General features: G+C 39.7%; 1 protein-coding gene across 7 annotated transcripts in view; it reads right to left on the bottom strand.

Annotated features, from left to right (window-relative positions):
• ncor2 (nuclear receptor corepressor 2) overlaps positions 1 to 15,859 on the bottom strand; it is a 94,861-nt gene that overhangs the window by 54,118 nt on the left and 24,884 nt on the right. For all 7 annotated transcript variants that reach the window (XM_020590672.1, XM_020590676.1, XM_020590671.1 and 4 more), the window contains exons 4-6: positions 13,637 to 13,814; positions 8,498 to 8,680; positions 1,733 to 1,846 (exon numbers count right to left, since the gene is read on the bottom strand). In XM_020590672.1, coding sequence (XP_020446328.1) covers positions 1,733 to 1,846; positions 8,498 to 8,680; positions 13,637 to 13,814 — 475 coding nt within the window. The remainder of the gene's footprint in view (positions 1 to 1,732; positions 1,847 to 8,497; positions 8,681 to 13,636; positions 13,815 to 15,859) is intronic.

Consider the following 15,859-nt stretch of genomic DNA (forward strand, 5'->3'; position numbering starts at 1 on the left):
TGTAGAAGAGAATTATTTACTGCTTGCAAACCAATGATGGTAAGATGATGTCATGGGGTAGGACTGGATAAGTCTGACTTCTTCCTACTCCATTCAAGCATGTACTAGGTATAAGCAAATTGATAATGGATTAGCATTTGTTGGATATGTGTAAAATTATGTGTGTTGACATATCAACTGTCTTTACATGCTTGAAAGAATAAATCAATCAATCAGATCATGAGTTTTACTATTCAGGAGTTAGTGCCTAAAACAATGAACATGAGCAGATGAGTAAATGCTGTGGCACTGTAGCACTGGGTTTATCATCACTAAACTAGAAAAATGCTGAAGCAGCTGGTTAAGTCGAGAGAGGCGGACAGGCAGTAGGCCAGAGTACATCCTGCCTGTAAAAAGGAAGTAGAAAGTGTTACAGAGGTCAGGCTACATTGTAGAGTAAGCCAAAAGTCATTCTTAAACTTCCAGCTTTTCAGATGAGCCTTGAACACTCTGCAATGTCTTGCTGCTGCACAGAAGTGCTATGATTTCACCGTGTCTGATGACAGAAAGTGAGAAAGGCTTCTCTGGCTATTTTGGTGGTTATCCTGGGACATCTGTGAAGGCTAGTGCAAAGAGTCACAGCACCTTTCCTAAATATGTTGAGGATTTTGTCTGCTGCTCACAACATAAGCAGGGTTTTAGACTAGGTTCTCTATATCTAATGCAATTTTCTGCATTGTGATTCTATAAAAATGACTGAATGTGTCAGTTGAAAACACTGATCTTTCCCTCTGAACTGTCAGGTTTTAACATTACTCAGTTTCCCACAGGGGATTTGTTTAAGGAGTTTTACTGTGGGGTGTGAGGGATGTTCCCTGCTTTAAATGCCAAGTCCAGTGAAAAGAACACTTGTGCAATTCACCACTAGAGGGACTAAGAGCACTGAGAATCACTCCATTATAAAGGCAATCCCCTACACAGTGTACTGCTATATATACTGTTACTGTGATTTGGACCAACTCAACCGTTTCAATTGTCTTTACATGACCTCTCAGATGCAGAGTTTTTCTTTCCCTCAAAGAATGGTATGGTGCTACACACTGTCAAGCAAGAGCACTGCCATTCCTGATGGCAGTGGGGGTGTCAGGTAGGAGCTGAACACTTTGTGGCACTTCTCTCTTGTTGACAATTTTTTTTGAGGATTAAATCAACAAGGTACATGAAAAAGACATATCCAACAGAAAACTTATGTTTGCCTGCTGCAGACAAACAAAAGTCTCTTCAGAGCTCCAGTATTTTGCTTAGTATTATACACATTTCAAATGTAAAACACACTTTGTCTGTAAAATGTAATGAAAGGTTGTCTATAAAATGTCATTTAAGAAGTATGTACCATGAGGCTCTACTCATTATAAGATAAGCAACTCTCTGTACTTGGTTAAAAAGTGCACCTGCTGGCTAAACCAGTTTACCAGGCACTGTCTCCATCTCCACTGACTAGCTGCCCCATCCCTGACATTACAGACAAAAAGCCACACCAGGCACCACATTAAATTTTGAGGATACAACAGTCTGGCTCAGTTACTTACATCAATGTGGCACTGAACCACGAGTGGAATGCACCCAGCTCTTACTCTTCATTCATAGACATCACATATGAGATCAAGTGAAATCACATTCAAATGCACGGTCATCTGGGCTCAAGCGGTAGGCCACAGACAGAGTGTTTGGTGTGTGTCTCTATTCTACTGACCCTGTTCTCATCATAGATGATCTGCACCAGGCTGCGGTGCTTGGCTTCACTGGGTGGTGGGGAGATGGGTTGCTCTGGCTCATGCGGCTTTGCAGCCTCCTGCTCCAGCTGTTGCTGTAACACACATACAAACAAAGATGACGGTTAACACTTAACAAATCCAAAAGAGCCTTGATGTTCCAGGAAGACCTGAGGCTTACCAGTTCCTGTTGCAAGGTTAGAGAGTGTGCGTTAGACCAACCGTCACCCTCCTAGCTATCAAGCAGGGATGAGGCTAACTGTCTTATTAGCTGTAACTGTAGCTATTAACTCCCCAGGGCTCAGTTAATCAAAGAGCTACCACAAAAGCCTGTAAACAAAGCCACTGCCTGCTGTGTGGCTGGAACATTCAATGAGAGAGAGAGGGACAGAATTAAGAAAGAGAGGGAGGGAGACAGACAAAAGAAAAATGAAGAGAGAAAAATGTGGGAAATTCACACCAGGCACAACACAGTCCCTCTATCTTATCACTCTGACTTGTAACCAACTATAATTTGGGGACTGTACTCCAGAAACAGTAAATTTTAGGAAATACAGTCTACTGTGAACAAAACACTGAGACACCTCCTACCCCCCCAAATACCTCTGGCTTTTTCTTTTTTTTCCCTTTGGTTGGTGGTGACAGCAACGAGCGGGGAGGTGATAAAGACAAAAAATTCTGTGTCTTATTAAATCACCAACAGAGTGGAACACTAAAGAGAAGAGCACATTCTTGCATCACTGACAGACTGGACAGTTATCAAAGACTGAAAAATCCAAGTGTAAATGCAACCAAGAAGTTTTAGAGCGGGACTGTTAACTGACTGCACATGTGGAAAAGATGTAAATGGACTAGTCATCATTAATCCACCCACACGTAACTATATCAATAATCAGCAGGTGGAAGCAGCAGCTTCCTTGCACAGGTGATTATTGCAAGAGATAATGAGACAAAACCTATTTAAACATTTAACTTATTTATACATTGCACAGAGAGCAGCAGATTTAACATATACAGTCATAAATAAGGGAATTCTGTAGCTTATGTGGCATTTATCATATAAGCAAAACCACAGTCTTGCCTATTATTTAGCAGTGCAACTCATCAGTGGGTCTGATTAGCTAGCTGGCTAAACTGTTTTAGCACAGGTTTACTCAGTTAAACTTTGGTTTTCCTCATGTTACACTCAAATCTTCCAAACAAAGCATATTAGGGCCTACCCACCTTCTAGTACATAAATAACAAGAACACTGATTTAATCTGTCTATAAAAGTATCAAAAGAAAATGGGACCTTGGTATATGAAATTGAAGCAATTTATCTTTCTAGTTGCATTAGAAAGACCATTAATTATGTCTAAAGAGTAAAACAAAAGGTCAGAATTCTGAGTAAAAGCTTTGCAAAAATATAATTCCACAGTCATTGTCTACTACTAATAATGGTGCATCAATTTTACACATTGTTTGACAAATCAAATGAAAATGGGACAAGATGTGGAGTCTCTCTGCTATCCAACATCCACTGACCCAAATTACATTAGTATAGAAACCTCAGGAGGGAAGTCATGGAAACAGATTTCCATTCAAGTGCATGTTAGGTGTGTTTTAACAGTCAGAGAGTTTGTTGTAGGTAGGCAACGTGTGTAAACACAGCTGTTACGTGTTCCCCCTTAGTAGATCAACAGACCTATTAAAGTTTTTTAATTTAGATAATGAGGAAAACAGATATAGTTTTCAAACACAACATTACAGAAAACTCATCACCTTTTCAAATGGTATTGTGCCTGGGCCATGCACTGAACCCAGCAGCTAATGCAGTGAGAGCTGCCTTGTACTGAAAACCCCTTCAGTCGGCTAAAGCTAGCTTTGGAATGGAGGCCATATTTTCTACAGTTTGTCACAACCAGGCTTCATTGTCGCTTTTAATACATAGTACTGTCTGATGCTTCCTTTTTATAACTGTTGATTCTGTGTAATTCGTGTGTTTGTGTTCATATGTTGTTTTATTCCTCTATTGATATTATTTATTTTAGTTCTAGCAAGTACCAACTGCTCATGGCCATCAAAATCTGCCTAGCACAAAAACCAAGTGCTCTGATTCTATCTACATATTCAATTCATGTTACGATCACAAATATTTAAATGTAATACTCATAGTCAACAATGATAGAGATGTTTTAAAGCTTCATCAAGAAAATGAAAAATGTCAGTCACCATCTATGTCAAGTCCATCATTAAAGATAATCGAAAATGCATTTCAGTCACCATCTACAGTGCCTTGCGAAAGTATTCGGCCCCCTTGAACTTTGCGACTTTTTGCCACATTTCAGGCTTCAAACATAAAGATATAAAACTGTAATTTTTTGTGAAGAATCAACAACAAGTGGGACACAATCATGAAGTGGAACGAAAATTATTGGATATTTCAAACTTTTTTAACAAATAAAAAACTGAAAAATTGGGCGTGCAAAATTATTCCGCCCCCTTAAGTTAATACTTTGTAGCGCCACCTTTTGCTGCGATTACAGCTGTAAGTTGCTTGGGGTATGTCTCTATCAGTTTTGCACATCGAGAGACTGAAATTTTTGCCCATTCCGCCTTGCAAAACAGCTCGAGCTCAGTGAGGTTGGATGGAGAGCGTTTGTGAACAGCAGTTTTCAGTTCTTTCCACAGATTCACGATTGGATTCAGGTCTGGACTTTGACTTGACCATTCTAACACCTGGATATGTTTATTTGTGAACCATTCCATTGTAGAATTTGCTTTATGTTTTGGATCATTGTCTTGTTGGAAGACAAATCTCCATCCCAGTCTCAGGTCTTTTGCAGACTCCATTTTACACATTGTTTGACAAATCAAATGAAAATGGGACAAGATGTGGAGTCTCTCTGCTATCCAACATCCACTGACCCAAATTACATTAGTATAGAAACCTCAGGAGGGAAGTCATGGAAACAGATTTCCATTCAAGTGCATGTTAGGTGTGTTTTAACAGTCAGAGAGTTTGTTGTAGGTAGGCAACGTGTGTAAACACAGCTGTTACGTGTTCCCCCTTAGTAGATCAACAGACCTATTAAAGTTTTTTAATTTAGATAATGAGGAAAACAGATATAGTTTTCAAACACAACATTACAGAAAACTCATCACCTTTTCAAATGGTATTGTGCCTGGGCCATGCACTGAACCCAGCAGCTAATGCAGTGAGAGCTGCCTTGTACTGAAAACCCCTTCAGTCGGCTAAAGCTAGCTTTGGAATGGAGGCCATATCTTCTACAGTTTGTCACAACCAGGCTTCATTGTCGCTTTTAATACATAGTACTGTCTGATGCTTCCTTTTTATAACTGTTGATTCTGTGTAATTCGTGTGTTTGTGTTCATATGTTGTTTTATTCCTCTATTGATATTATTTATTTTAGTTCTAGCAAGTACCAACTGCTCATGGCCATCAAAATCTGCCTAGCACAAAAACCAAGTGCTCTGATTCTATCTACATATTCAATTCATGTTACGATCACAAATATTTAAATGTAATACTCAGTCAACAATGATAGAGATGTTTTAAAGCTTCATCAAAAAAATGTCAGTCACCATCTATGTCAAGTCCATCATTAAAGATAATCATCTATTCAAATGATCATTCAGCTAGTGACAATGGAAAAATAAAAATACAAGCTTAAACTTCAGACATTACTATTTGCATTACTATTTTTAGATATAGTGTATATGCTTCTGTCACCAGCTTACACACCCTGCAAAACATGGCTGTAACTAGCTGTCTGGAGGCCCAAGCCAAGTGTCACTGAGTGGCATGCATATAGCTGATCTAGCATTAAGCCAGCCCACCACTCCCCCATACTCCTCATCTCCTGTCAGGGGCTGCACAAGAGGGAAAAGCAGCCTCCAGAGGATCCGCATAAGAGTAGAGCAAAATGTATCATCATGTGCTATGATAGGTCTGGATAAGCATCTGGTGAGGGAAACACAAACATTCCCATAGAGACCCCTTTCCCTTTCCAAACCCACCCAGAGTAAAATAAAATAAACCAGCCACCCTGAGCTTGGCTGACATAGCATAGGCTGGAGGTAACCCGAGCCCTATTTCCCACCCGTCTACTAACTCTGCCAGAACTCTTTGAATGAAGTTTTACTGTGTCATTTAATTAGTCCAGATGTTTTATTGCTTGAAGAGAGACAGACTGTAAAAAGATATCCATAAAAACACTACATGTATACCGAGTGAGAGTGATGGGAGGGGTCTTGATTTATGATTTAAGCAGCAGAGTTTAGCCTTTCAATCATTCACAAGTTTCAAACTAAAGGTTGGATTTCCATTGACACTTTTATTTAGATTTCTGTTACAACTTGTTAAAATACCCAGATGCATTGAACACAAGATATTTTCTATTCTATGAAAGACAGAATATGTATAATTTTGTATAAAATATTTGGGTTGAAGGTTTTTCATTTTTACTCATCAAAATGTTCAGCTTAAAAAAAAAAATCAATAATTATGAATAGGAACCCAGGAGTGTATCTCTAACACAACCTCATTTTGCAGGGTTTGGCCTAAATTACAACAAATTTAGTATTTTTGATCTGTAATAAATTTGGATTTATTGCATTGTTGCACACTAGTTTGTTTTAAAGATAGTCAGACAGCGTATTTTAAGGTTTCTGTAGTAGCCTCTACATTCTTGAAAAAAAGAAAAAAGGTTCTAATCAATCGATCCTGTGGTGTTGTGTGTTATTATTGTAACTTCATAGAAAAGGCAGTCTGCTAAATGCTGTATAGTGCTAGTCTCGCACAGGTGGAACTGTGGAACGTAAAAGGTTTTAAGCTGTGAGTTACCTTCTCAGTTTATGAAACCAATGATAACACAAGCTGCTACAATAGAGAGATGTCCATATCGTACATCTGAATGGCCAAGAGTCGTATCACTGGCTTTAACACTTTTAGATAAGACTGGTAATTTTATTATAATACCAATTAATTTAACCTAATGTTACTTTTGAATGATGCTTTTTGTTTTTATTTAGTGTAATGAACAGTATGTTAAAATGACAGCATGCAGAGTGGAAGAAGGATTCGGATGAAAAAGTCCAAGCAGGACTATAACGGTTCCCTACTTAAACATGGCAAGCAGCCAAAAGAGAGACATGTGGCAGGGATGCGAGTGGTTTAGCAGTTGCAAAATCTCCAGCATAATCCTCCTCCTCCCCAGGAAAGCTGTTATTTATGGCCTTATGGATTTTTACCTAATTTTCTCCTAAATAAAAAGCAGGAGATAAGAGAGGAGAGGAGAGGAGAGGAGAGGAGAGGAGAGACCTTTGACCTTTAACTATACCTCTAATAAATAAACATTCATTTACAGTAAAACCACAGAGGAAAATAAACACATAAATAAAACCACACCTACACATCCTCAATCCCGATAACTGACATTCTGTCCAAAAAAATAAGGTGAATGACCAACTTCATTCATTCAGAAATTCAACAAGGGAATCTTGCAGGACATGATACATTTCCAAATCCCCAGATAAAAACAAACTTCTCTAAATTTGACATCATGATATAATATATAAATGCCGACTTTGAGACGTGCAGACACTAGAGCCCTGAACAACAGCTCAGCATTTGAACACCCTGTCCCTTTCACTTTGATCCCCCTAGCGAGACAAATGCTCATTTTTGCCAGACCTACTAAAAGATTTGGCAAACAGATCCATCTACGCTGTGTGGCACTGTATCTGGGACCAAACATAAAGACCATGTCATCAAACACCTGTCCTAGACCATTCAGCCACTCCTTTAGAAAAGAAAAGAGAGGAATCAACCTGGGACAGCTGAGTCAAAGGTGCTGTAAGGTCTCCTCAGCTACACAGAAGAGAAGAGAAGAGAAAATTCACCAGTCTGGACAGTGCGTGTACAGAATTGAGCAAGAAAACAGCTATAATCTTGAATGCAGTGACTACAACACAGCAAAGTCTGTTTAAGGCTTTGTTGCACTGATGCCAACTATAGCCTGGCAGGCGACGTCACATTGGAAAACATTTGAAACAAGCTAAACACAGCCACTAAGAAAATCCAACAAAGATGCCAGCACTGGCAAAGACTCAGCATGACAAATAAACACGCAAGTACCTCACAGCTTTTAGCTACACCAGCCTGGTCAAAATATGCACAGAATGCACACAGATGACATCTCATTAAAGAAAAAAAAAGAAACTAAGTAGCCAAATCACAACACCAAACATGTCAAAAATGTACTGTTATTAAACTGAAAGCCAAGTAATGCTTGGCTGGCATGTAAATTTGCCATCTAGGAATGCCAAATCCACTGCAAAACACTTTCTTATCACAAAGTGAATGAAAGAATGTAAACATAGCTGTGGATCACCAACTGAACAGCTCATTGTCCTCTTTTGCATAGCTAGACTCATTTGTATTCAGTATTCCAGTCTGCGAAACCATTTCTGGTGCATACATTCCCATCAAACCGCCCACCTAGTGCTGTGATAGTACTGTAACAACCAACAGGTTCCTTTTTAAGCACAATTATAAATCATTTCCAATGCCAGTGGCAGGTAACACAGGACTGCCAGATTCTCAAGACAGAAATGCAACTGCATCTTAAAATTAAGGAAATAATCAGGGGAAAAAAATTGAGGCAGGCATCAGTCTGCAATCTCTAAACATGAGGCAAGCCACTATGATCTCAAAATAAAACAGATTCATAAGTACACAGACCTGTTTCTTGCGAAGCTTGCAGATCTGCTGCTCCACCATGGTGATCTCCCTGTCCACACGGTCCATGTTCTGGATCAGCTCCTCCTTGGAGAAGCGAGCCGGCACCAGATCCAAGTCGGGGTCCATATGGTCCGGGCTCACCGGGGAGATGGGCTCTATCTTGCCCATGGTACTCCCACGCTCCTACAACAATAACAAGGTGGATATAAAGCATATATACAATCATGGCTATCACCATTTTCAAATTTACAGTGTAGTAAAAGTCAAGCAATAAAATCCTTTAATATAAAGGAAGGGAAGAGAAGAACAAGGACAAAAAAGGATTTCATGTGGGAGGTATTCAGTGTTTGGGTAAAACTTTATTGAGGGCAGGTCAGTGCAAGCCGAGGTAGCTGACATACCACAAAACATAAAGAAAAATATCTTGATATGAACTTGCACATGTCCATTTCTTCTCTTTCCTGTTGAAAACATCCCTGCCTTGAATTGAATGCAAGGTTACTCTACAAGTAATCGTCCGAACACAGTCTGTGTATCCTTTGGGAGGGTAACATACACCAGTAATTAAGTCCTCTGGGTAATGAAAGCCAGTGCAGTGTCTCGGTGTCACTAGACCACACTAATGAATATGAGGTCACAGCCTCCCTCACCATGATTATGCACCAGAGAACTGGCAGCTGGCTCTGCTTGTTTGAAATGTGAACAACTCTGAAGGGTAGCACAACGTGTGCAGATCAAACTCAGGAGATACTTATTAGCCATGTCTGCTGGCAAAAAAATGGAAATATGCATCTGTCAATCAAACGATACGCAGTGCAACTTATCAACTGAGCAGCCGTACTGATGAGAGTGGGGAGAAGCGATTCGTCAAACCACAGATATTTCCAAGCAAGTCACTGCTTCACACTGCTCTTCTGCTTCACCAGAAAATATAAAGCCCTCTTCAGTTCTGTACTGGGCCATCTCAGGTTTAAATAACAGCTACCACAATGAGCAGAAATGCATGTTTCCATCAACTACTGTTATGTGCATTATTTTCCAATTGAGTGCCATTAAGCCACTGCAGAGGAATAACTGTTTAATGTATTAATTTGAGAAACATTAGTCTCCTCACTGGTCCACACGGATCTGGTGTTTTCATCTCCTGCAGTTTTAAGTCTCCCAGGGGTATACTGAAACCTGGATTCAGTGCCACCACTCAGCCGTTCAGCCAACATTCCCCAGCGGCCACTGGCAGGACAGCAAAGAATCCCCCTGTGGCCCAAAAAGCATCTTCTCCATAGACCACAATGCTAAAAGAGACGTCTGTAAAACCATTGACAGGACACCTCGAACTATAACGAGGTCAATTATCACTCTTTGTATTATGAAGTTTTAATCCATTGAGGTTTTATATTTGTAAAACTTTCCCAAAGCCTACAAAACAGTTTTATTTTTGTGCTATCACCCTAATGTAACATTTATGTGCCAAGTGTGTGGGCAGCAGGGGAAACATTAATGTGCATGTGTAGTGGGCTGCACAACACAGAAGCAAAACCGAAATAAATTGATGGGAAAGAATGAGTGCCATGTTTCAGTCTGGAATCTAGGTTTTATAATACAACAATTGGCAACATTTCAACTACACGTCTTATTTTCTGCATTTCAACTGTGTTTCTTCTTATGCAAATAGAAAACGCACATAAAAACAGGTGCACTTATAAAAGAAAACAAAGAAAATATCCTGGAGATGAATCTAGCCCATGCTACTGTTAACAAGTGTTATATGCGCCACACATTATGGTTATGACTGTGAAAGCTGGGTCCACCACCTCATGCATTTCTGAACAGAGTAAACTATTGTAGTTACATTTGAAACGTCATACCAGACTAACTTCATCCAGTCATCAATAGTTGACAAGAGTCCAGCTGTATACCTTCAGTGGCTTACCAGGGACAGGAGAGGTACTCTACAAAATGCTCTACCATCACATAGAGGAAATGATGAGGCATGTTTCTTCTCAACGTTATTTCTCCAGACAAGAACAGGATCTTAACATTTGCCCATCCGTGTCATGTGTTCCAGTCCACATGTACATCTGAATATGTTCTCTTCAAAATGCCCAACACACATAAAAATGCCTTGTAAAGCAAGTGTGGAAATTGAGTTGCTGCTACATGCACCCGTTTATATAACAACAAGAATGCATGAATATTGAGAGCTCTGCAAGGGCAGGATTAATCTTTTTCTGATTAGTGAGCAAATGTGTGTTCCTGCTTTATGTATGTACTTTACTGCATTGGAGGCTTTCTACAGTTATATCCTCATAAATGACCGACTGTGTGGGTTTTGTTCTGTTATTTTTAAACATCCAAAATGACAGTTATGTAAATGGGATAATCTGGCCTAGGTAAGTAGCATTATAACTCTGTAGACCTGCTGTGAGTGAAAATGTCAGTGCCAGAGGGAAATTGCCACTAAAGGATATGCTGCGATTTTGACTAGGGCATCTCCTGTTCATTATTACAGGAGCTTTTCACACCAAACGTACCTCTGTTACTTTAGCTGTGTGCTGGTAATGACATTTCTGAACTGTCATTTTCTTCTGACGCAAGCTCAAAGAGTGAAGTGCGTGCAAGATGTTTAGAATGTGTGTGTTGCCAGGAGCGATTTAATGGTGTGACAAAGTTATCAGATCTAAAGTAGTCTAAACTCTAAGACTAAGACGACACTTTCCTTTGTTCTAATTATCAGTACAACAGCACATCCACCGACTTGTGACATAATATGAAAAGGTCACGGGTCAAGAGCTAAGCTACTGGCCCAGCACAGCTTACAGCGGACATGCCCTCGACAACCTGGGTCATATTTAGAACATTCCACAGCATGTCTCAGGTTGTACATGTATCAGGTTTTATTTAAATTACCTCTGGGTGTTGTTGCCTGTTCGTGTAAATGTGGTAAGTTTAGTAACCACCAGCCTGTGTGCCTGGGTCATCTGGGTGTTTGCATTCCAGACACCAGCTGAATAAAGCTGGAGACATCCTGTTTTCATGCTATAATGTGCATTTAAGTTGACAACAGTCTCACTGGTTTGAACACCAAGCCAACTTTTATGTTGAGTACAAATTAGCAGGTGCATAAAGCTACTGAAACAGAGGAGACTGAAGTAGGATTTTCTTAGGTTTCAAGGCTGAATCTCATTAAAAAAAGGGAAAATAACAGAAGATAAAACAGCAGCAGAGTAAAAGTGGCCTCAGCAAGGCTATATTATAAAAATAAATAATAATAATAATAAAAGTAGGAGTAAATGAGAGAAATTGGGTGGGGCAGTACAAAAAATAAATTGTTTTATTAGTTTATTTAAATTTGCAAAAGAAAATGTAAAAAGGTAATTAAAAATATCTGAATTCAAACATCATCTACAAGAATGTGGCTTAAGCTTTAAGCTCCAGCACTACACAGCATCTATGTTGCTTCAGTGACATAAAACATTTCACTACTGTTTTATGCCCTGATGAACATTAAACTCAAAACTCTAAGCACTACAGAATCCTTGTCACCACTTTCTGGACGTTAACAGTAAAGTTTAGGCCAAAGTGTGCTGACTACTGATGTGTGTCGGTGCCTGGTCACTGAACAACCTGTGCCAGTAAGGTCATCTGTACACCAAAAGAAAGGACAAGGGCTGGTGGAAGGTGCTCAGCCATGCATGTCACATGCAGTCTGCAATGTAGTTCATATAGTCTCGCTGAACCATTGTGAATTCCACTACTTAAATACCAACTAATGTGTTGTTCCTAGGGTGATTAAGTGTGCACATAAAAAGTGAACCCCGAGTTTAAACTGTTTCTCACAATGCCATATAATGTATGGCTCAAATAAAGAATCTCCACACTCAAGTTTCACTTGTATCCATTTTCCTCACACACGCTGTGTTTTTCTCTCTGACTTTACACACTGCTCTAGCTCACTTTATTTAATGAAAGACTGAGATTTCTGCTCACCAGACCAGAGACAGAGGACAGGGGAAAGTTAGAGCATGATGATGAGAGAAAAGGGAGAACAGGAAGACTAAGGACACTGACACAGCTCAAGAAAGGAGAAGATGACAAATCACACCAATGGTTCAGAGAATTCCTTAAATTGAAGCAGAGTGATGAAATGCAATTTGAGGTAAGAATAGGACAAAGTAATCAGTAGGAACTACCGGTAAGTACCACCCCCACCCCCCATATAATCCAAGGTCTCTCTGGTGGTCAGTTTCAAAACTAGCTCAAAGGTAACTGTACATTTCTGAATTGCAATTTGGTGTTATTCACTGGCCAGCAAACATGCTGATAGTAATATATTTGTCAGAACCTAATTTTGACCATTTTGCTGCCATTCAAACTGGCTCATTTATCAGGTTATAGGAAGGTCAGCTAACTCACACAGACTTATTCACTTAGGCCACAGACCGCACATTTACTGTTTTGATTTAAATTGGGTATTAGGTCACACATAAATTTCCATAATGGTACTTCTGCACTGCTCACTTTTTAAGCCATACATGGAAAGTGTGACATGCATGGAATTTTGTGAGACCACCCTTGTGAGGACGAACACTCCAAGTCTGTCACTGCAATGTGATCTTTTTTTATCTCTTGTTTTAAACCACTAATATCAGGATAACCGCACAATGGTGTACAGTAACAAATGTTGCTTTTGTCCTCCTCTGACTCACTATCCATATGAGTCACAATATAAGCACCAGTTTAGTCTGATACTACTGGCCTACTCCCTCTTTTCCTGTTGGTCTTTGTCACTTACTCCTCCCTCTCCCCCCTTTTTGTACCTCTTGCATGCCCTTTGCCTCATTTTTAGCTGCACGTCGCCCTCTGTCCCACTGTCTTTTGGTGCACTTGCTCTATGTAATGATTGCATTTGACATGACTTAAAATAATATTACTAATATTAAAGTATTTATTCAGATTTTCATGAAGGTAGACAGCAGGGTATATCACACTATTCTGAACAACTGAATCATTTCAACCTATCCTTAGCATTCTGTTGTCTGTTGTTATTCATAGCCACATCAAGTACAGAGTATTTGTTGTCTGCTTTTTGACCATCTTGCTGGAATTTACACTAAACTGTATTTTATACCGACTACTGACCTTTGTCATATCTTCAGCCCCTCCTAGAGGCACTGCTGTCCGGTGGGAGGAGGGCCTCATCAGAGACTCTGGTCCCATGTCTAAACGAGGACGTTTGATCTCTGCATACTCCGCCTCTGATTGGCTGCTGGGATCTGGTAAATAGATGTGCTCATAGCGGATATGCTGCTCTTGTCCTCTGTAACAGAAAAACACAAAAAGTAGCATATTAAAAACAAGTAGAGAAAGCTACTGAAAGACATAAATGCACCATAAGCTAGAGGCAGCAAATTATTAATATAGGGCTTGTGACAGGAAGCCTTGCTCAATTATGAGTTTCTAATAAAACTGATGACGGTAGAAGTGCTTAATTTATAAACAGTACTGGTGTCTTCTGTCAGGATTTTAGCCATTACTAAGTCCTTCAGTCCAACATAATGGTCCATTCCAGACTGAATCACAGTCATGCACACCAGAGGATGACTCATAATAACTCTGATGACATTATGGTCAGTAACATTTCATTCAGGAAACTTCAAGGACCTTTGACCAAATTAGCTATTAGCCTCAGCTGTACCCTGAAACATCACAAGATGGAAACTGTTAGCATGGTAAATATCAGCATGTTAAAACCCTGCTCAGTACAGCTGAGGCAAATGAATGACAGCTTACAACAAAGACTGAGCCAAATCTGATCACGTAGGAGGGAGAGACTAGCCCCAGGAAAGAATTAAAGGATGATAAGGACCATGTGTGAAGCTAGACGATTTGATTTTTGAGATTTTTAGCCTGAAAGAGGAAACCAGACCTCAGGAGCAGAAAACATACCTTCAAAGCAAGAGGAAGCAAACAAAACAGAATGAGATATACTCAATTAAATCAACAGACAAAAGATTATTTTTTCTTTCAGTTCTATGGAGCAAGTGAAATTGATTTCCCATTTTATATTATCTATAATGTGAAGTAACACTGAGACAATATTGATCTTCTGAGCAATGGATGAGGCTTGGAGCTAGTTTTGCTTGCGCCTGATGGCCGAATGAAATCCCATTCATACAGGTTGCATTTAACCACACAAAGACACATTTGTACAAAAACACAAAATGACAGTTACAGCATGAGATCAGGCTGACCTAAATCTTTACTATTGTGTTTAAGGCACACATAAACATCAGTTGGACTGCTTTTGGTTCAAACACCATCATCAAAAAAATTATCGCTGAAAACCACTTTTTCTGCAAACTGGAAACAGATAATGGGTCTCTCACTAGTGGAAAGTGAAAAGAAATGGCAGCAAGAAAATTGGAACTGGTGACTCACTACAACACTAGCATCTAATGGTTTTAAATATAGCAGCCTATAGTGAAGGCACTCTCATGTGGGGCAGTCAGTGCCATACACAAAGCCAAAAAAGCACTTTGCTTAGACCTGCAGTAGGAACTACGTATATCACTCCCTAATAAGCTAATAATGCTAATATATACACAGGCTGCACCAACACGGATGTTATAATATGATCTGTAGTATGTGAGGCGTTAGTATAAACCTCTTTCAGCATGTGAACATCATTAATAAACTGGGAGGAAATATCCAGCTACAAGCTAGAGTACACCTTTAAAGCAGGCACTCGGTGTGTAGACAAATGAGAGCTTCTGAACATTAACTGCACTAGCCACACTTAAATCTAGGAAATTTTATTAGCCCGCTTGTGACTAGCTCTGTTCTTTCTGAGGGAATGGTTTTCTCTGGTCTGTCCTGGAGGCAGATGCCAGAATGTCAGCGACTTTGCTGCCAATGTCAAAATGGAAGTGGCAAAGTGGAAGAAGAGGGAAAACATAACCATAATTGCTAGTGCAGGCTGACAATGGCCTAGTGTGTGGTTTCTTTATGTGCCAAAGAGTCTGTCTCTGCTAGTAGTATGCTGGTAGGCTAGTGTAACAATCAAGACCATCCTCTGACTAGAGCAGAGATTTACAAAGGCAGGTCATTATACTGTGTGTCATGCCACTTAAGTAATATGCAGGCTAAATCTGCTTGTCAAAGGATGTCACTGCCAGAGAAAAAAATTGACTGTGAATGTTCTGATTGCATGCCTAAACACTACCTTTGAAAATGGGAGACCAAAATTATTACCCAGATGGTGTGCAACTACTCCCCCTAAACACATTTCGCTCACTCATTCAGTCACACACTTCCTCATCTCCACAGAGGGATGGCACTTACATAATCACATCATCAAGCTCT

This window comes from Monopterus albus, unplaced genomic scaffold (genome assembly GCF_001952655.1).
Source record: "Monopterus albus unplaced genomic scaffold, M_albus_1.0 scaffold12.1, whole genome shotgun sequence".
In the NCBI taxonomy this organism is placed as follows: domain Eukaryota; kingdom Metazoa; phylum Chordata; class Actinopteri; order Synbranchiformes; family Synbranchidae; genus Monopterus; species Monopterus albus.